This window comes from Chlamydotis macqueenii, chromosome 10 (genome assembly GCF_036417535.1).
Source record: "Chlamydotis macqueenii isolate bChlMac1 chromosome 10, bChlMac1.mat, whole genome shotgun sequence".
Taxonomy (NCBI): domain Eukaryota; kingdom Metazoa; phylum Chordata; class Aves; order Otidiformes; family Otididae; genus Chlamydotis; species Chlamydotis macqueenii.
Window position 1 is genome coordinate 8,196,309 of NC_141565.1, and position 20,761 is coordinate 8,217,069.

The window sequence follows — 20,761 nt, forward strand, 5'->3', positions numbered from 1 at the left end:
CACCTGCTGAAGATCTTGTTTATCATTCTGAGAACTAAGTTATCCAGGAACACCTGTGATGCAGGAGATCCCCAACATTCACATATTTTCCTTGTATCAAAGAACAGATTAATTGGAGAAAGCTGTAGATATAAATAGTTGCTTAGTATTCTTTGAAGATATTAAGCTTGCATGTTTTTGTACAGCAGTCATGGTTTATGAACTGGCTAATAACATTCCTTTTCTCTTAGATTTGTTTTAGTAAGCTACTTGCTAAAGATCTTTTTTTGCCCCAGTGGATTTTATTACTTGCCCAAAGGGTTTCTTTTCAGTAGGGGTATTTAATATGCATCATCTTTCAAAATACTTTTTACTTTGAATAAATACTCTTCAGTGGTGAGTATTTAAGTTACAATATCTCTATCATATTTTGGGGAAGCAAATCCATCCTGTGGCTATCATTGCCATTTAATTGAAACAGTTTTTCAGAGAGAACACATTTTAAAATTTATTTTCCAAAGTGGTTCATGTCAGGAGCCCAGTTCTTAGGATAACATTCCTCCATCAATAGCAGAAACAAGACCCTTTACCCTATTTAGACAGTACCTTGATTTTGGGACTGTGAATACCTGGATAATAAAGTTGCCCAGAAACATGGAATAGAAGCTATATTTGAAAAAAAAACTGTGATCTGTGCCAGAGGAAAAAAAAAACAAAACAAAACATAAAATTCTCAAGTAAGATCTGTTTATAAAACAATTTTTGGCTTTCACCACCAGATCAGCAGACCACCTACTAGGAGCTTGAATTTGTCAGACTGGTCTCAATTGAGACAATGGTTTGATGAGCATTTCTTTTGGCATCTCCATGAGCTTAAGCAGCCGTTGCCACACCCCTTCTTACCCCCATAGCCATGTGAGCTGTGCTTCCACAAGAGTCTGGGGACTTCACAGTTGGCTGGATGAGGTGCTGAGCACAAAGTATTGGCAAAAGTGTGGGCCATGGTGGGGGAGAGATGAGTGAGTAAGCCTGCTGCCAAAGGAAATACCTCTTAGACTATTCCCATACAGATCTTCCTTCAGAGCATGTTAGCATTGACGCAGACAACATCAATTAGTGGCAGTAGCTGCTGTTGAGAAACTGATGTACATAGTTTTTAATCTTTGGTTCTAGTCTATTTGGTAAGCATAGTAATACCCGTTATAAACGCATTTCGACCAAATATAGAAACCAAATGTATTTTATCTTTTTTCAAGATGGCAGAATACCTTCAAGCATACACAGAGTCTATTAGCCCTTATTAAAGACTGCAAATTTCTTTTTTAAAGCTGCAAATTCTACACTGCCATCTTACAGAGTAAACACATTTAAAATTATTTCAAGATTGATTCACTTGAATATTTCTTCCTGATTTTATGTTAAATTAAGAGAATCTCACAACTGACTGCGTTACTAGAAATGCAATGGAGGAGTGATGTGATAACGTGGGAGCACAAGGACCTTAGTCTAACTCTTAGACTTCAGTCTGGCTTTGCTCAGTTCTCAGCAGGCGATGGATCTTTTTATCTGTGAACTGAAGGAACCTGAGCTGACAGGGAGAGTCAGCACAGAACTGCGTTGTCCTATTGAGACATTTCTCAAAGTATAATTACAGTTCATGGAGCAGATTTTTAAAACCTGCCTCTAATTTGGTTTTGGTGGGTTTTTTGTTTGTTGATTTTTGGTTTTGTTTTTTTTTTTTCCAGAAAAGTTAGGATTTAGACCTTCAGCTCAAGTATTTACAATTTCCCACTATTTCCATTCACAGTAGTACTGATGTAGATAAGCATAATATCTGAGGAGCGTAAGAAGACCAGTCATTTAGAATAGCTTTCCTTAATAACTGCAAAATTCATTTGGTTGTGAACAGATTGAAAAATAGCTCAGATGTACTTTCATGACCATAGATGTCCCTGTATTTAACTCCGTTTTTAACACTGTATGGACAGTGTTAATTTGACAGCATTACTTGTAATTGATGACTGCTGAGCTTTCAGCTTTGAAAAACACTGTCATTTTAGTAATTCACACAGTTGTCTTGAAAATATTCTGGAAATACTTTTCTTCAGGAAAAGTACACACCACAATCAACAACTAGGACTGTCATTTCTTAGTTTTTCATGAGCCTTTGGTGTCTTCTAGTACTGCACAGCAGACTATGTGTGTACTAAGCATTGTCTGTTTCTGGTCTTCTCCACTTTTTTGTGCTTTGTTTGTGCAAGTCATTAATGTTTTATTGTTTCAATATATATCTGGGCTTGATTTCCCATTTTCAACATGAAACAGTGAATACTGCAGAGTGGCCAGGAAAATTTCTTAGATTTTTGTTACTTTTATTGTTTTGATTCTACTGAATTATTCCTACTTCATTAGTTTTGTGTAAATTTCTATAATCCAAATTCAGTATTTTCGAATCCTTTTCTTAATATTTTTTGACATTCTGACCATTCTGTGCCATTCCACCTGTACTTTTTATCTAACACTGACAGTAATCCTGGGAAATCTACAGCTCTGCAAAGACGCTAACAAGACTTTGTTTTCAGTGGGATTTCAAGCACGATTGAAATGGCACCTGTAAGAATTCCCACTACACAAACTTTTAAACTGAGGAAGCTCAGCCTTGTTTGAGGGGTCGTCTGAAACAGTGTAAATTGGTAGCAGTAATGTGGAATCAAATCTTGTTGCAGTTTTAACTGCACAAGTACAGCCATCTTAATTGATCAATGTAAAAGAAGACTTGAAAGAATGTGAATACCTAAAATAATGTACTCAAGATGAACTAAACATTCTTATAGATTTGCATATATAATTGCCTCATGCTGTGGAAACAACTCAGCATCATTCTGATGGGTTTAGCTGTGTACATTTAGACCAATTCCAAAGGTCAGCCAGTTTTTCTAGTATTAGCGTGTTTGTATCTGACCCATGTTTTTCAAGAGAGTGGGTTGGACTTTGTAGTCACATATCACCTTGATTTCTTTATTAAATTCTGGAAATTAAATGTAGTCTTTTTATTTAGTTATTACTTTTCTTATTTATAAATGTTTTATAATAATATATATGTTGCCCTGAGGCTGATTCTTCTGATCCAGTAACCTTCCATTCATATATAATCCAGGAAATTACTGTGTTTTGAATATTTTTGGTGCCAGTGGAAGTCAGTGTTTAATGTGTTCAGCGATTTACAGGACTGTTTAGCATCTTCAAGGCCTGGATCAGTGACCAACTCCAGAAATGAACCAACTCAGAGCAACGTGTATTTAGGCAATACACTATTTTCAATGATTTAAATTTACTCTGTCATTTAATAACCCTTCCTTTAACCAGTTCTTCTTTTATGAACCTAATTGGTTGTCATGTTCGTTTTGTTTTTAGAAATTTTTAGAGGCAAGTATATATAAGTAAATATGTATGGTATAGCAATAAAAAAAATTAAAAACACTACTAAACCCTATATAATTACTTTTGGGTTTTGTGACCTTTTGTTTTCAAAAAGTTTCACGTGATACACAAGAACTTATGTGGTCATAAAAATGGTTCGTTTTCCATTAAAAGAGTAGTGATTGTGAGACACAAGATGTAGTCAGTCTCTTCTCAGAGATGGACAAGATAATGAGAGATAAATAAATTGGAAATAAATTCTGAGTAAATTAGTAAGTTCTTAAATGGAAATAACAGACAAGTTTCAATCTGGCCTGATTGTACAGAAAATATCTTATTTATCAGCTCAGAAACCATTTGGATGACCAGCACTGGATGACGCAGAGGCATGATCACATTGTTACAGTAGTAGTTACAAAGGTTTTTATTCACTTTTTTTTTTTTTTAAGTTTCTTTTACCATTCATGTGCTGCCAAAATGTCAAGAAAATAATGGAGACTTCACTTTTCTCTTCTTTTGTGCAAATGTTTAATGCAGTCCCTATGGGACTAATTTTATGCTTGAAGTTAAGTAAAATTCAAGTTCTTTGCTGAAATAGGGCTTAAAGGAATAGCACTGATATCTTCCTCCTGAGCCCCTCAGGAAAACTTATTTTTCTTGAATCAGCGCTGTAAACACCTGAGATTTATTCAATGCTTACACTACCATAACAACTAATGGTGGTTAGTAGCAATGTCATAGATCAAAAAAGTCTCTCACAAAACCAGAATTGGATATTCTGCGATTTGGTAAGAAGAATGTTATTGTTTCAGCATTATGCAGTGCATAGTGTTGACTTGTGCACAGTGGGATGCTCTTTTTGTTTGCTACACTGCTAGTGAAGTGTGGACTGGGAGGGCTGGTGCTTATTTTTATATAGTTGCCCACTCACCTGGTGGGACAGCAGATCTTGCTTCTTTGGAGGAGTGGATTAAAAACCTCATATGTACCTCCTGAAAGAGATTCTTAATTCTAATTTTGAACAAAAGCACTGCATTTCATTTTGAATCCCAGTTTATGCGTCAGTATCATATGTTAGAACTTATATTTTGATGCTAGTAATGGATATTTTTGAGTACTGTTAATACATTTTGTAGACTTTTGCAAATATGTCTCTTTAGGCTTAAGGATAGGTCAGAAAAATACATTCTCATATGACTTTGGTTAGTATGAAGTCTTATTGCAATATGAAATCTATACTGTGTTGCAGTATTTAATTTGGAAATAGAAGTAAATTTCTGAGCTGCTTTCATGATGGTGCTAATACTAATAATTTATTTACTTTATTGCACAACTAAGTATTTATTAGTTATCATAAAATACCTTATGCAGTCAACATGTTACTTATGAACTTAGAGTGTTAAATACATCTTTTACAAGGGAAAAGATAGTTTTAAAATCTACTCTGTGGTTCTTCACATTGATTCGAAATTTTTTACTAAATTATGCATATGGACATTTGGTGCATGCTGAACAGGGAATAAACAGAGCACTGAGAAGACTATGAAGAAAATTACTTGCTAGCACACTTGAATTCCAGTAATTATTCTTTGAACAAATTGTATATGTATATACATACAGACACACACATTTCTGAAGATATTTTGGCAACCTGAATGCTTTCCTGTATATGTTGTTGTCATCATATGTGTTTGTCATTGAGATGTTTCCTTCTATATTCGTAATGATGATTACATCATCATTATGTGGTCATTTGTTTTGGCGTGCTCTCATACCCTTTGGCACAATCTGTAAAAAAGAAGCAGTTGACCCACACCACATACTAATATCCACTGTTTTTCACCATGTTTATTTTTTCTTAAACACAGAGCTACAGTTTGCTTCCAATGCATGATGCAATCTGTTTCGCACTGTTCACAGTTTTGACATTGAAGCTTTTCTCAGTTAGAATGTTTATTTGGAACTTTTATTGCAATATGAAGGGTGTAATGAGTTACTGTTTAGGAGATGTGCTGTATTTTTCATAAACAACAATAAATACTTGACCCAAATTGGTAGCAGGTTGCAAGCATTTTAATCAGTGAGTCAGAAATTCAGGTTGATCATTGGTTAATCTTTTTTGAGGGTTGGGATTGTTTATGGAAGAAAGCTGCTGTGTTGAACTTCGATTAAGAAAAAAAAATGACATGTTACTCACTATTTGAAGTATTTAAGAACTGGCTTAAAAATACATATTTAGGAAGTGCTTTGCTGAACTAGGTTCTCCATGTAGCTGGCATATGGCTGACAGAAAAGGTAGAATAATTATAGAATAATTAAGCCAGTCTCTGTCCTCGTTTACTTCATTGCAGTGCCAGTTAGCCAAGCAGTGAAAGCAGAAGCTGCTCATTTATTCTAGCTGTGCCCCTTACCAGACTCTTAGCAGTGATCCCAGAAAGCACATCTGTCATCTTAGGAATCACGTCCGTGAGGGACAAAAAAAATCATTATAATGGCCAGCCAGTCCCCAGGTGTTTGGGACATGAGCAGTATTGGAGTAATTGGTGGAAGGTGAGGGGAAAGAGGAAGTGAAAGGGTAGATTCCCTGACTGCAGGAAATATTTTTATTTGCGTTCTTGTCAACAACTGTCATCCAGAGAGACACTCTCTGCTCAACCTGCCCCCTTCTTAGTCTCAAATCCGTTCTAGTACTTTCCCTACATGTATATAATGTGCCACCTACATAAATGTGTACATGTCAGGTAATATTACTGGTTGCGAATAAGATACGTTTGGGCAGTATATGTTTTTTTCCTTATCTGTAGGAAGCAGTCATCCTCTGTTATTGTCAGTCTGTCTGTTACTGAAGATTGTGTTACCTTAATCTTAGTTTCCCGGATCTTAATATTACTTCATGCTAGATGGACACACATAAAAGTTAACTAAGTTTGTCTCTTAGATGAACATTGCTTTTATAAATAAGTACAAGTAATGTTTTCTATATTAGCTTCATTATAATTATTATTTATACAGTAAGCCAAGCTGCTGTGTTACCAGCGGGAAATGCCAGAGAGGGTAAAAAATTATATACACTTACTTTAAAATGTCAGTACCCAAAACACTTGGCCAATGATTGGCAGAAGTTGAATATTCAGCTTGGGTAGAAAAAAAGTCCTTTGGTATCAGGAGTTCATTTTCATTGTTTGTTTCTAGCATCAATCTCCACCCTAGTATTTTTGTAGTTCACTTTTTGTGAACAGAATGTTTTCGTTCTTCATCCCTGGCCTGCTCTTTCCAGTGTCCATAATTTATAATCTCTTGCGTATGACATCCCAGTACCCCTACTGAGATAGGGTGATTTATGAGAGGAGTGTGTGTTTACAGTCCTATGCATACACAGATGTACGTACACAAATACAGTCAGTGCCCTTCAGACTGAAAAAAAAAGCAGAAGGATTTTGCACTCATCGTTCCTGAGCACCTGTAGTGAACTGTTCACTTAGTGTTGGTGGTCTGATCTCTGCCTGCATTTTCACAAGTGAGAATTAAGTAATTATTAAGATAGTTATATGTAGAAAAAGGATTTTTTACTGACTTCTCCTTTTGTGAGGGTTTTTTTTAATAACTAAATCATAATGCATACTCATTATTTTTTCTTTTAGAAAGCAATTAAATAAACATCTGTAGGACTAAAGCATCCCTGTTGTGTTCTCACCTATCCCATCACATATTGCTATCCTAATACTGTTCCTAGCTTATCTGGGGCCCAATCCTTCCATAAAAGCTAGCAGGAAAAACTCCCAGATGCAAACCCCAGCATTTTACTTCATTTTTGTGTGTTGTCAGTTTGTGATGACACTGTAATTTAATCTTTTCTGTATCTGTCAAATACTTAGTTTAATTTTTGATGGTACAAAATATTGAATACAAATTAAGTAATTCACTTCTTTATTAAGACAGTATCAAGCTCAATGTGACTCAGTCACCAGAGATTAATATGAAATTTCAGGCTTCATCTGCAATTTCTTTAAAAGTTTCAGATAAAAAGGAATTATTTTTTCTGTACCAAGGGGTGATAGCCATGTGTGTCTGTGTACACCAGTACAGGTTTGTCATTGATGTAGGTAGACAGGTTTGCAAGATTATTTCTATGTTTTGTGATGTTTTGACATTTATGATGTTTGTGATTATAAATTTTTCCTTAATCTATATTTTGATGATTTTATTTCAAATTGTTAAAATATGCAGGGAACTTCTAGTGCAGCAACTGTCTTTCACTGACAGCATATTTTTGTATGTTTTATATAAGTGCTTACAAAGCTTAGATGTTACAGCTGATTGTGTAATATTGTGCAAATACTCTGCTTACTGAAGTGTAATGAGGAGATCTAGGTTTTGGTTAATATTAATGCATCAATTTAGTAATAATCCCTTAAACAGTTTTAAAACTCTGTTTCAGAAAATACCAATACCTGGCAGGGCAGTAATGTGTACATAGGTGGATTCCACAAACACTTATTTTTACCTTATTTTCCCTTGTGATACTTAATATATGTTTTGCAAAAAAAAATTAATAGACAAAACAATTATTTTTTTTAATAAATACTGCTAATAATGATCTAACTTTAAGTCCTACCTATTCTTTTTTTTTTTACCATAGTATGTTTATATAATATACTGCTGGTATTTTCAGCCAAATCAGCTCCTATCTTCTCCCTTCCTTCTTCCCAGCTTTCATCTTGGGTAACAGCAATACTTGAGATTTTACTCAGTGAGCCATGGCATTGAGAGAGTGTCTGATGTATCCACGTTGTTTTGGAAGCGGCACTGAGGAGGCATCATGGTTATTGCTGCTATATGTGACAATAATTGTTCAAAGGTGCCCCTTTAAAAGGAGGATATTTTAGGCAAGAGAGGAAGACCCATCACTTGGATCTAATGTCCAGAATCCCATTTGTTCTAGTGCTATAAAATTTTTAAAGACGCTTCCATTCAATTTTGGAAGAGCTGCTGTGAGTCTGTGCACAGCATAGACATTTGGTCCCTTAAGCTTTGCTAGCTGCTTTGCTAAGTGTCTCTCCATTTGGGATATCGACACAGTTTCTCCAAAGACAGAGACGTTATAGAGAGAAGTGAGTTTCTTCTTCACAGGACATAGAGGTTTGGCTCTGTGAACAAGAAGTTGGTGTGTGTCTCTCTCCTCCCTGTAGCTCCTGAGGATTGTACAGATCTGTTCCAAAAGGGTCAGTCAAATCCTGACTCCCTCTCTCCATGCCTGATCCTGTTACATCAGCTCAGGTATATGAGTACTTGGTAGACGGTGACAGAGTACAAATATTGCCTTCTCATTTGGACCTCTATGTGAGGATTAGCCTTCGTGTCATTGTGTTAAAAATGTTTATCTACCACTTTAGCAGAGTGAAAATCTGTTCTTGTTAAGCACTGCAAAACCCAATGTTCATCAGTGAGTGAGTTAACTCAAAGTTCATCACTTGAGTTAACTTTGCGTTAAGGGACCTCCTCACGTGATATAAAATGCAGTTACTTGAATATGGCTAGATTTCAGTAATGGAGTATTTAATCTTCAAAAAGAGCACAGCAGAAAAGGGACCAAGAAAGGCTAGTTTGACCCCAAAGCTTTTTTCTTTTTTTACTTAAGCTTACTGTTACAATTTCATACAACTAGTGGAAGTCAGTGGCTAATTTTGTTTGGCTTAGATAGGAACAAATATTTTATTTTGTATTTCCTTTTCATTGAGTCTTTTAAATATGTTTTAGACTAGCAGATTTTAGTATGAGTCAGCCAACAATGTTTTAGTGTGAGTCAGCCAAAATGAAATGCTAACAGGAAGATTTTAATAAGAATATTAATGTTTTGTTTGAGAAGTATATTGAGTTGAAAGATGTTCATTTACATTTAGAAATGAAAACTGTCCTTCCTTCTGTTTATGGTTAAGCTGATTTTTTTTTATCTTTTATTTGATTTTAATATTTAATATTCTTAATTTCTTAAAGCCAAAGCCAACTGAAACAGTCACAACTGATGAGTCTGGGGTAAGATCAGTAAACTGACCCCAGTGGTTTTACCTCTACTTGAGTTTATTCTTTTTACCATGTCTATTTTCCACCAATTTTTTTTCTGTATTTTTCATAACTGTCTTATTACAAAGGTGTTATGCAGTGGTTTGCGTTCATTGTAAATGTACTATTGAAGTCTACTACAAACAAACCCAATATGATCCTTATTAACAAACCAGAAAACTTGGAAATGCATGCGATATGTGAAGCATTTCTACAAGTCCTGTGTTTTTAGCATGAAATTTTTCCTGTCATATCATGCTTATCAAGGTGAAAAAGCCCTCAAGATACATTTTCAAATCTTACCTCTTCCACCCTACATTTAATGTTCTTCTTGAAGTGTTGCATGTGTGAGTTTGTATTTGGTTTGACTTCTCCATGATGCTCTTCAGAACTCTGAAGACAGCGCTAGAATCTCCATCACTTTTTTCCGTCTCTTCCGGGTGATGAGGTTGGTGAAGCTGCTTAGCAGAGGAGAAGGAATCAGAACTTTACTGTGGACCTTTATTAAATCATTTCAGGTTAGCAAAATTTATTTAAATTTTCTTTATAGTTACAACCATTTATACACTGCATTTTATGAAGCAATACCCTGCAGAGTGCAAAAACCATTTCTTTTGAAATTCATGCTATCAGTAATGAGATATTTAAATATATTTGCTTAATAATACCAAAATAAACTTTGCCTGTTACTTCAATGAGTCCAAGGGCCACTCTTTGTCATTTAATGTTAGCTGTTACCATGAGATTTCTACAGTACTTCATAAAAATATATTGGGTATATCTAAAAGGGATAGGATAGGTTTGACTCACATAGGTTTCATAATTCCACACATTTTATTAGTTGGCTACAAAAGATAAATTTTAATATTTTTTTAATATAAAACTTACTTCATAAGTGTAACAAATAGACATCTGAATCCTTGCTCCTGAAAACTCTGATGAATGTGAAGTTAATAGAACTCTAACTGTCTAGAAGAAAGTATCTTTATGTTGTTAGAATCAGTAATGAAAATAAAATTAAAAACTGCTAAAGATGATTCTTCTGCCTGGATTGCTAGCAGAAGTAATTTAAAATATAATGAAGGTTGTGTTCATTGTATGCGGCAGAATATTAAGAGTGACAGGTAATAACATTTTAAGCACTTGCATAGGAAGAAAAACCTTGGAGAAGCCTGTGTTGTATAGAGAAATTATTTTTGTAAATGGAAATTGAAATTATGGTGTGAAATTACTAAAAATCAATGCACCTGTCCCATTTCTAGGCTCTGCCTTATGTTGCCCTTCTGATAGCCATGTTGTTCTTCATCTATGCTGTCATTGGAATGCAGGTAATTATAGAAATTTTTTTAGCGTTAAACAAAAGTACGGTTTGGTTACTCTGAGACTTGTTTACTAGGGTGCTTATTGAAACATTCCTTTGATAGTGATGCTGTATATAAGGCAGAGCTTTCAGAGTAATGTAAAAATATTTTTTTGGCTGTGATTTTGGTCAGAAAATCTAAAAAGACTGAAGAGAACAGCTTGGTGTGAGCTTACAGTAAGTATCTTGGTTTGATGAAAGGAGGCACTCCTCTTCCCTGCACTATGAAATTTATTCCTGTGCATGAATGTGTGAAAGAATGCATGGGACTTGTTTTGGGAATCAGGCATTAAAACTCCAGCTTCCCCCCTGCCCACCGCCCATCTTAAGGCCTTAGGATAGCTCTGTATTGTGTAAACCTTACAGATGTTTTATTTTATTCTCAAAGCGTTGTAAGCATTTTCAAATCAACACAAAGAGAGGTTCTGATTAAATGGGATGAATAGAAGGAATATGCTATGAGGGTGGTTCTGCTTCCGGATTCTGTCTCATCATTTATCAAAAAGCAACTTAATGTTCTTACAGTCCAGCAGCATGTATACAGAGCATAATGGTGTTAATTTCTCTAAATAAAGTAACAACCTTAACCTTATTGCAAGAGGATATGAATGTATTATACTGGGGGAAAAGAATGGTCTTGTGGCCAAGGAATTGCAATTTAATTTTGAGGAACAGAACTCATTTCTGTCTTTTGCTGAGACAGAATGCTCAGACTCTCTGTGCTTTGGTTTCCATCTTTGCATCTCTCTCTCTCTGTTTAGACTGGAGGTTTTCAGGACAGCAATTATTTCTTACTACCATTATATATGGTATTTTGCAAAGTAGGGCTTTAATATCAATAAAGGGCTCTCGGTGCTAGCTTAAAAGAAATAATATTTTCTCATCTGAAATACAGGAATATGTATTAGTATCATAATAGTTTATTGATGCTAAATTAAATTATTAAGAATTATCTTGTACATGTGATAAATTGACTGCATTTACATTATTATCAGGAAAAACTAAAGAGGGTAATAGTGTATTTGTGAAAGTGTTTCTCATACATACTGCAGCAAGTTTAGACTGCAACGCCTACAGCTTCTGACAGTGCAGGTCACTTGCATGAAAATCAAAATCCTGTTTTATTGTAGGTATTTGGAAAAGTGGCCATGAGGGACAACAATCAAATAAACAGAAACAACAATTTTCAGACTTTCCCCCAAGCTGTGCTGCTTCTCTTCAGGTGAGTAAGCCTTAACTCTGACTTAATGCACCCCATTTCACTGATCTACAAAAATGTCTGTAGCTCTTGTACCATGGATTTGTTCAAAATGTGTTTGCAAGCGAGAAGCAATTTAGTGTAACAAGCACGTACTCCTATGGCTGTAGGCTGAGTGTCCATTGGCACAGCAGGGTTCTAATCAAGTGATACAGACCTAAACTCATTACAGCTATTGTGAAACATCTCATTTTTGGAGTAATTGTCTTCAAATAGAGCCCAAACATAGTCAGCCCTCATATCACTGGTAGGAAAGGTGAAAAACACTGTGTCCTTCCTGTATTCTTTAGAAACACAGCTAGCATGTCAATTTGAAAAAATGAAAGGTTGTTGCAAACATAAAGAAATAAACTGTTCTTTACATTTGCTGAAGAGATGACAAGAAATAGCGGGTATAAATTACAAAAGGGAAATACCAAATAAGCAGTAGGTAAAACTTTCTGATGGCAAAGGTAGCTAAATCTTGATGTAGAGGGATTATGGAATCTCCATGACGAGAGAGCTTAAGAAAAGGGTAGACATTTGCCAGGATTGCTTAAAAATGTCCTGGAACAAGGAGAGGGAATGACATGGAACAGGGATGCCTCTAAAGGTGACAGCCTTTAGAGCTGTCTTGCCTGTGATTCTGTAACTCCACGTGGCTCCTATGGTTGTTACTAACCTGGTTGGCAAAACTGGCAGGACATTCCTTATCTGAGACCAAGGGCAGCACCCAATGAGATCTTAAGTTACTTTATCCATGTAAAGACTTTCTCCTTTGAAACTAGGTAACGAAATACAGCCAAGAATGTCATACATATGTAGTTGTCTTTTAAATATTTGAAGTCATGGATCTGTACACAGGCATTGCCTAACTATGCAAAAAATGCAGTAGAAGTTAGAGACAAGCATTTCTTCAGCCATGCTGAGGAAAAGGCAATTCATCTTTTACTACTTTTAATTCATCTTTATATACTTTCAAATTTTATGACAGGTTTTTGTACACAACACTACTTTCATACACAGTAGCTTCACTGCAATAAGTATTTAACTTATTAACTTCTTTAACTCACAGATTGGGGTTCAAATTTTTACATACAAGCCTTTATGGTGCATTACTTTACCTTATAAAATGTGTCTGCGATGTCAGATCTATGCTTGTCATTTCTGAAACATACTCTCTATTTTTTTAATTAGTTTCTGCTCTGAAAAGTTCACGATCTGTCTTCACATTTGTGCTTGCACAGCTCCAAGCATTTTGTCAAACTTAACAAATTAATACATCTTTTATCCATTTTGATCAAATAGTGCTTAATTTATCTTGTGACCTTGTATAGGTGTGCAACTGGAGAAGCCTGGCAGGAAATCATGCTGGCGTGTTTGCCTGGAAAACGCTGTGATCCAGAATCCGATTATAATCCAGGGGAAGAATATACATGTGGAAGCAATTTTGCCATCATTTATTTTATCAGTTTTTACATGCTTTGTGCATTTTTGGTGAGTCTAGCTTGTGCTAGAAGTGAGCGTTGGCATTTGACTTTCTTCTGAACTAGAACAGTAGTGGCTTCAGAGAATGCTTGAAAAATCCCATACCTAAAATATTTTTGCAAGGTTATATTTTTCCATACATCGTCTTATACTGATTTTTACGGTGAAAGTGGTGGAACAGGTTGCCCAGAGAGGGTGTAGATACTCCATCCCTGGAGACATTCAAGGCCAGGTTGGACAGGGCTCTGAGCAACCTGATCTGGTTGAAGGTGTTCCTGCTTCTTGCAGGGGGATTGGATTAGATGACCTAGTCAGTTAAGTGGTTAGCAAGTATTTTCTGCAATGTTTTTTTATGTTTGCCATGTATCATGATTTATGAAATCAATTTATTTGCTTGAATTCTTAACCTGCTACTTTATACAATTATTTTATTTATTGACTATTTTTGAAAATTTAACAATATTTAAGGCAGATTGTTCTTGATTATTTTTTTAGATTATAAACTTGTTTGTGGCTGTCATTATGGATAATTTTGATTATTTGACACGTGACTGGTCTATTCTGGGTCCCCATCATTTGGATGAGTTCAAAAGGATATGGTCAGAATATGACCCTGAAGCAAAGTAAGTTAGATTGTTTCTCTGATAAGATTTATCTGTAAAAACAATAAAAGCAAAGCATAGTATATTCTTTGGGAATGGATGTATGGTAACTGATGTGTGTTGGTTCTAGGGGAAGGATAAAGCATCTTGATGTGGTTACATTACTGAGACGTATTCAGCCACCACTTGGTTTTGGCAAATTATGCCCTCACCGAGTGGCCTGCAAGGTAGGTTTTACCCTATTTTCTTTCTAGATTTCTCTCACAGTTTGATCATTCATTTAATTCTGCCCAATATGTGTCATGTATGCACAGTAATCCTATCTGTTCACAAAGTCTCCTTCACTCTCACTTTTTCCCATTTTTTTTCAGGCTTAGCTTAAACCAGCTAAATTAGTCTCATTTCTTCCAGTGTACTCATTTGAGTCGTTACCACCAATGTAAAATTCTTCACAGAGCATCAAAATGAAGGGAGTCTGTCTGTAAACCTATCATTAGTCTATTACTGTCACGTATATGAATTACCTCATCCCAGCATTTCTGGTGATCCGGTGTCACATATAAGAATACTTCAACCCAGTGACATTTCTGATTTCTCTTCAGTCTCAGAGAAAAGAGAGTGGTAACCTACTTTGTAAGATAAGTTTTGATGCAGTACTTTTACAGTCTCATTCATTACAAGTTTGCTGTCCGTGAAACATAGAAATGAGATTAAAGAGTGGGAACTGCAAGATGATGAACCAAGCTGAAGTGAATAATGGTGTGCAATACAATATGTGAGTGAGAAGACCGAAAATCAGTGGGAATTTAAAATTATGTAGAATTTGTCAGGCATGATGTGTAATTTCTATGAGGATTAATTACATTTTAATATAAAAGTTGAGAAGCAATACAAAGATGAATTATTATTGTGTTATTTGAGGACTTCAGAACTATGGACATTGTGGTTTTAGCAATTTCAGTAGGAATAAGATCAAGTCTTTTAATTAAAGGATTGTTACAACAGCACTGTCATTTGGATTTCTTTCATATCTGTTTTATAAATAGGTAAGCTGCCATATAAAACACTGAGTTCAAAGGGAATGCCAGAAGGCATACTTAACGCAAGCCTGTATCTATATGTTAAGATAAATTATCCAATTGAGTAATGCCTTTAAACTAGAATAGAAGAAAATTCAAGTCAGACATTACAAAACTATTTTGACAGATCAAATAGTGTTGTTCTGATAGGCAGAGTCACAGCAATACTGCTCTGAAAGATGAACACTAATGCAGAGATGGACTAATCCAAAGAGGAAAGCCCTTGTGGTTCTTAATGGAGCATGAGGCTGGAGGAACCCCTGGGAAACCTGGAACATGACTGCAGCTGGAGTGCATGGTCTTAAATAGCTGCATTTATCCTTAATACTTGCATAGTGTGACTTAGTCATAGCCAAGGACTGGGCTTCAATATTTGCAAATTAAGTCAATAAATAGCTTATGACTGCTGGGCAGTTTTAGCTTTTGTATAAGCAAGCATGTGATTAATATCAGAAAGAAGCAATATTGGGTGGATATTATATGCAGCTAGGATGGAAGACAGCTTTTTTAAAGTTTTATATAATTTTTGTCTCTCAGCAGATATTATTCTTTGAATACATCAGCTTTACAGAAATGAACATTACAGGAGGTTTTTTTTTCAAACAAAGGCACATCAAAACTTGTTTGCCTTTTCTCATTTACAGAGATTGGTAGCCATGAATATGCCACTAAACAGTGATGGAACCGTCATGTTCAATGCTACCTTGTTTGCTTTGGTTAGGACTGCTCTAAAGATAAAAACGGAAGGTAAGGTTCTTAGCTGTTAAGTCTTTACTGCATTTGTCAGAAGGTACAATGAGGAAAAGTTTATTCATTGTGCTGGACATGAGTAAGGCTGCCTTAGTCTCACTGGATTTGGTTTTCTTTTGGATCATGGGTTGTATTCACTGTTGCTAGGAATAATTTGCTAGACAATTAAAGGAAAAGGATATTGAGGCCAGAGCCCAAGAAATTTCAGAAATTATTACTTGCTTTCATCTGATCAGATAAAAACATGTTGTAGTGGCATAATAGGAATTCTACTGCAAGAAATGAATGAGTTCTCCTTTCTTCCAACCAGGATGCTCCTTCCTCACTACGCTTTAGCTTAGAATCATAGAATCTCAAGGTTGGAAGAGACCTCCAAGATAATCAAGTCCAACCATCAACCTAACACCTAACTTGGTGCCTTGGGTCCCACATTGGTGCAACTGCGACTTTTGCACGCTTGAAAGCAACATCCCCAGTTTGGTGAAGGCCCATTCTGACTGAGTTGAATGGGTTTCTGTCATTTGCATCAAAGAGGGAAAAGTTTTTAAAAATAATGTGTGTTTAAAAAAAAAATTATTTCTGTTTTCATATGTTTTTTTCATTATTTTACCATCTTTTACTACTTTCTGTTCCCTATCTTCTGCTCAGCAGAATTTGAGTTCCACTGCCAATAAGAAACTGATTAGCTTAAGCCCCCTCAGGTGTTGCTGTGGTTTAGGTGAGTGCTGCAAGAAGAAAAACTGCTCAGTAGTCAGTTGCCTGAACTTTCAAGCCTGCACAACTGAGTAACTACTATGATTAAACCAATAAAGACGGAGCTTTCGATCAAGAAAGAAGTGGCTTGTAAAGAGCAAGTAATCAATTTCCACACAATTTAAGTGGAAGGTATTAAGCAATGACAGAGTAGAGCCAAGATCTGTAAGTTGTGGTTGACCTCTGCCATACTCCGGTGATGGATTTGAAAGCCCCAGGAGCTTGCTGTGTTAAACCCTTTCTTGTTTTGAGTTGTAGTATTGTTATCTGCTACTTCTTGTAGCTTAGGCTTGCTGCAAACACAGTTTTTATTTGTATATAGTTAATTAATATCCAAAGGATCATTAATTGCAGCTAGTGAAACATAATTGCCATCCTCCATTTTTCTATTTCATTGCTGCAGGTAACCTAGAGCAAGCAAATGAAGAACTTAGAGCAGTTATAAAGAAAATATGGAAGAAAACAAGCATGAAATTACTTGACCAAGTTGTCCCTCCAGCTGGCGGTCAGTCTGATAAACTTTGCAATATGCTATTCTCTGTGCACTTTGGTCTTTCTAGATTGTTAGGAACCAAAGAAATAAAATTACTAAGTTTTGCAATTATAATGTCATTAAGGGACAACAAACAATAATAACAAAGTAAATACAGAGAGAATTATATCCTGTTACACTAGATAATACATATAGGACTGATAAGCACAACTTCCTTAGATCAAAAAGAAAGAGAGGAGAAACTTATGCTGATTTTCTTGCTTGAAAAAAATACCTTGTTAGACCTAAATTTAGTTTGATTTCAAGTCATTCAGCCATATAAACTAAACTTAGTTCGATTTCAGTGCATTGAGCAAAATAACGTTTTGTGCTAATTAAGCTTGACAATGTACACCACATTATAGCTTTTCTCTTTGTATATGTTGAATACTTCTGGGAGAAAACTGAAAAATATTAATTGCTAGCTTAAAAATATTTTGTCACTAAACCGATAAAGCAAGAGGCTAAATTATCTCAGTTACACTAGTTTAAACCAAGCAGTTCCACAGTCGACAGATAATGGAAATGTTTTAGATTTATGCCAGTATGACTGAGATATGCATATGGCCCATGTAAAGAGATACCTAAATTCTAATGACATCAGTACGTTTGCGAGAGCTACAAGGCACCTGTGTTAGGTGTTCTGAAATTCTGTAAAATTACATGTGAAATTTGTTACATCTCTCTTTTTAAATATATATATTCTAATATATATATTTAGCCTTTTTCAATATATACATTTTTATTAATATTCTCTAGTGTAGGTTTAGGTGACTGTTTTTTACTTGCTTTTTCAAGTTTTAAAGGTGCAGGATCTGTTGCACTGTCACCCACACCTGGAATATGTTTATCTAGCCATCCAATACACAGATCCATTGTAATCACCTGGTATTTCTTGTAGTTTATTGTACTTTTATAGTGTTACGGCAGCTTTCAAGACTGATCAGACTCAGGTTTGGAAGCAGACTCAAGATCCCAGGCCCGATGGTGGTGGAGGCTGATCCCTTTCGGAAGGTGACACTCTTAGTCCCTAGGGGAAGAAGAGCATGCTGGCTGCCCTGCTCTTCAGCATGACCCAAGAAGCAGCATCAGCTTCGTGGCTGGAGGGAGCCACTTGCTATTGGTGTGGTGGCTGCCAGACAGTAGTGGGGATGAAAGCAAAAATCTAGCAAATTTGACTATCCAAATGGGAACTGATACTGCACATTTAAAACAACTTTTTGTGTTCTACTCTGTTGTTTTTAGCCTTACACCTAAGTGCTTGCATGGCATAGATGAATTGCTTTGTTATTGTTGTAACTATGTGCTTGAGCTTTTTCTGCAGCCTCTGTTCCTTTCAACTATGAGTCTTTCCGAATATTCTGAAGCAATTCTGTTTTAGGGTGGTGGCATGGAATTAGTGTTGCCTCTTGCCAACTTTATTCCCCTACATTTTTTTTATTGAAATAGAGATGCATGCTTCAGAATAGCGAGCTGTGCCTGCTTAAATCAATCTGACAAAGAATCTGTAAAGATTACATTCCTAGAACTAATCTTACATAGTAACTCACTGTTAACTTCAGCTTCATTTCATTGCTGAATATAAGCTGTATATTTACTTTCAGCTATACTAAAATTCATTGCTAATATTTATTCTGCAAATGTAGCTCTTCAGTGTAGCTAGAGGCTGAAAACCTGGATCACTGCTCAATTGATAGGAAACAGTATGGCTTCTACAACCCAGTATAAATAAGAATATGTTGGGAAGTCCTTAAGATTTATGAATTTTTTTAATTTCCATTTGATTTGTTTCTCTATGGACCTTGTTGTGACTTATCTGAAAACTGAAAATATTGTAACTCACATAGAAAAAAGAGGAATACAGTTATTTTACATTCATATGCCATAGGAGTGTAAAACAGCTTAGTATACAGTAGAAATTAGTTTATATTGATGCTTAATATTCAACAGAAAATTGTACATGACAATAACACCAATGACAGCTGATAATAACAATCTGCTAGGAGACAGAAAATTCTCTTCAATATAAATCAACAAAGCATCCAAATTCAGTACGTTAAAATCACTTGCACTTAAAATTATTGAGCAGTCTAGTTTATAATGTTTTTCTCCAGTATCACTTTTGCTGATATTACTAAATGTTAGATTCTTGTGTCCTCGTGACCATGCCTCCAGAACAATTATTTGCAGAGCAGAGTGAAAATTACCAGCATAGCAATTTTTTTTTCTGAATTACAAATAGATGCCTTAGAAATGATCAGTTAGTTAATTATTGGTACTGATTAAATAAATTACTGCTATAACTTACTTAAACTGTTAATAGTTAGCAACACATTTTCAGTACAGAGAAATGAAAGTACTTTGCAAAAACATAGAATGTCTGTCAAATGCTTGAATGCGTGAATGAGTTAATATTCTTAGGAAACTAGAGAGTAAGAGAAACATACAGAACTCAAAGGATTCACCTGTATTCTCTAAACTCCCCAGTTTCCACCTGCAAGCCCATTTATTCCTGCCTAATACTTTTTGCCCTCTTCCAAAAACTTCCTACTGAAATGATTCCTTTTGCTGTCGCCAACTGCAATTATAGATTTGTCTATTCTTTGGTCAGTTATGCTTAGCTGCCTCCCTATACCTGTCCATATATGGTTATATGTGTGTCACTCAAAAAACAAAGTCAAGGATGGCTCCCCTTGGCCAGACTTCCGTTCTTGTGTGCACGTGTCTGCAGTAGAACTGACTGTGCCTGTGAAGTACACATACATCTTGTTTGTACACGCAGACTTTGGCATGCACAGTTCAGCAAACTGGTAATGCATTCGTCTGATATGCTTATAAAAAGTTGGTGCATGTCCAGAGTGATCAGTAATGGCTCTTCGTTCCTGCATACTGAGACTCCGCAGGTGGTGTTGTCTCAGGTACAGTCAGTAGTCATGCCGTGTCATAGCCTCACTTCAGACGTGCTCTGAGTGCAACCCATGGTAGTACGTGTTATATCAAGTTTGTCACTTCTGTGTGCTTGTTCTTTTTAGGAGCCATTTGCTATATCACTTCCTTAAAAATTCTGTTCAAATACTTGAAACAAAATAGTATAAAGGATAGGGAAAGGCTTATCTGGAGAGTTAGACCAAGGCTACATTGCAGATCAATGGATTCAGCTAAACTAAGGAGGGCAAGTTTAGATTAGAGAAGAGATCTCTTCCTAATACAAACCACCATCAGTCTCCTGAGAACCTGCCAAGAGAGGTTGCAATGAACATGAAAGCAAATGTTCACAAAAAGTTTACTGCTGAGACTGAATCTGTAGAGTGGTGAGCTTTGCTTGTGAGCTATGGAGTTCCTTCTGTTTCCTAGAGGAACTGGTGAGAACTCAGGCCTTTTAAGATGTGTCAGTATTTGGCAGAGGCTCTTTAATGTGCTAAGATATTTCCTGCAACAGACCAGTCTCCCAATCAAGATATTTTAAAGCAATTATTATCATTATTTTTGCTTTGATACATT

The 20,761-nt window shown here is 35.7% G+C and overlaps 1 protein-coding gene across 2 annotated transcripts in view; it reads left to right on the forward strand.

Moving 5' to 3' along the window:
• CACNA1D (calcium voltage-gated channel subunit alpha1 D) overlaps positions 1-20,761 on the forward strand; it is a 195,715-nt gene that overhangs the window by 146,293 nt on the left and 28,661 nt on the right. For both annotated transcript variants that reach the window (XM_086755918.1, XM_086755919.1), the window contains 9 exons: positions 9,394-9,432; positions 9,849-9,977; positions 10,722-10,787; positions 11,950-12,041; positions 13,394-13,553; positions 14,040-14,167; positions 14,277-14,373; positions 15,870-15,972; positions 17,132-17,233. In XM_086755918.1, coding sequence (XP_086612044.1) covers positions 9,394-9,432; positions 9,849-9,977; positions 10,722-10,787; positions 11,950-12,041; positions 13,394-13,553; positions 14,040-14,167; positions 14,277-14,373; positions 15,870-15,972; positions 17,132-17,233 — 916 coding nt within the window. The remainder of the gene's footprint in view (positions 1-9,393; positions 9,433-9,848; positions 9,978-10,721; positions 10,788-11,949; positions 12,042-13,393; positions 13,554-14,039; positions 14,168-14,276; positions 14,374-15,869; positions 15,973-17,131; positions 17,234-20,761) is intronic.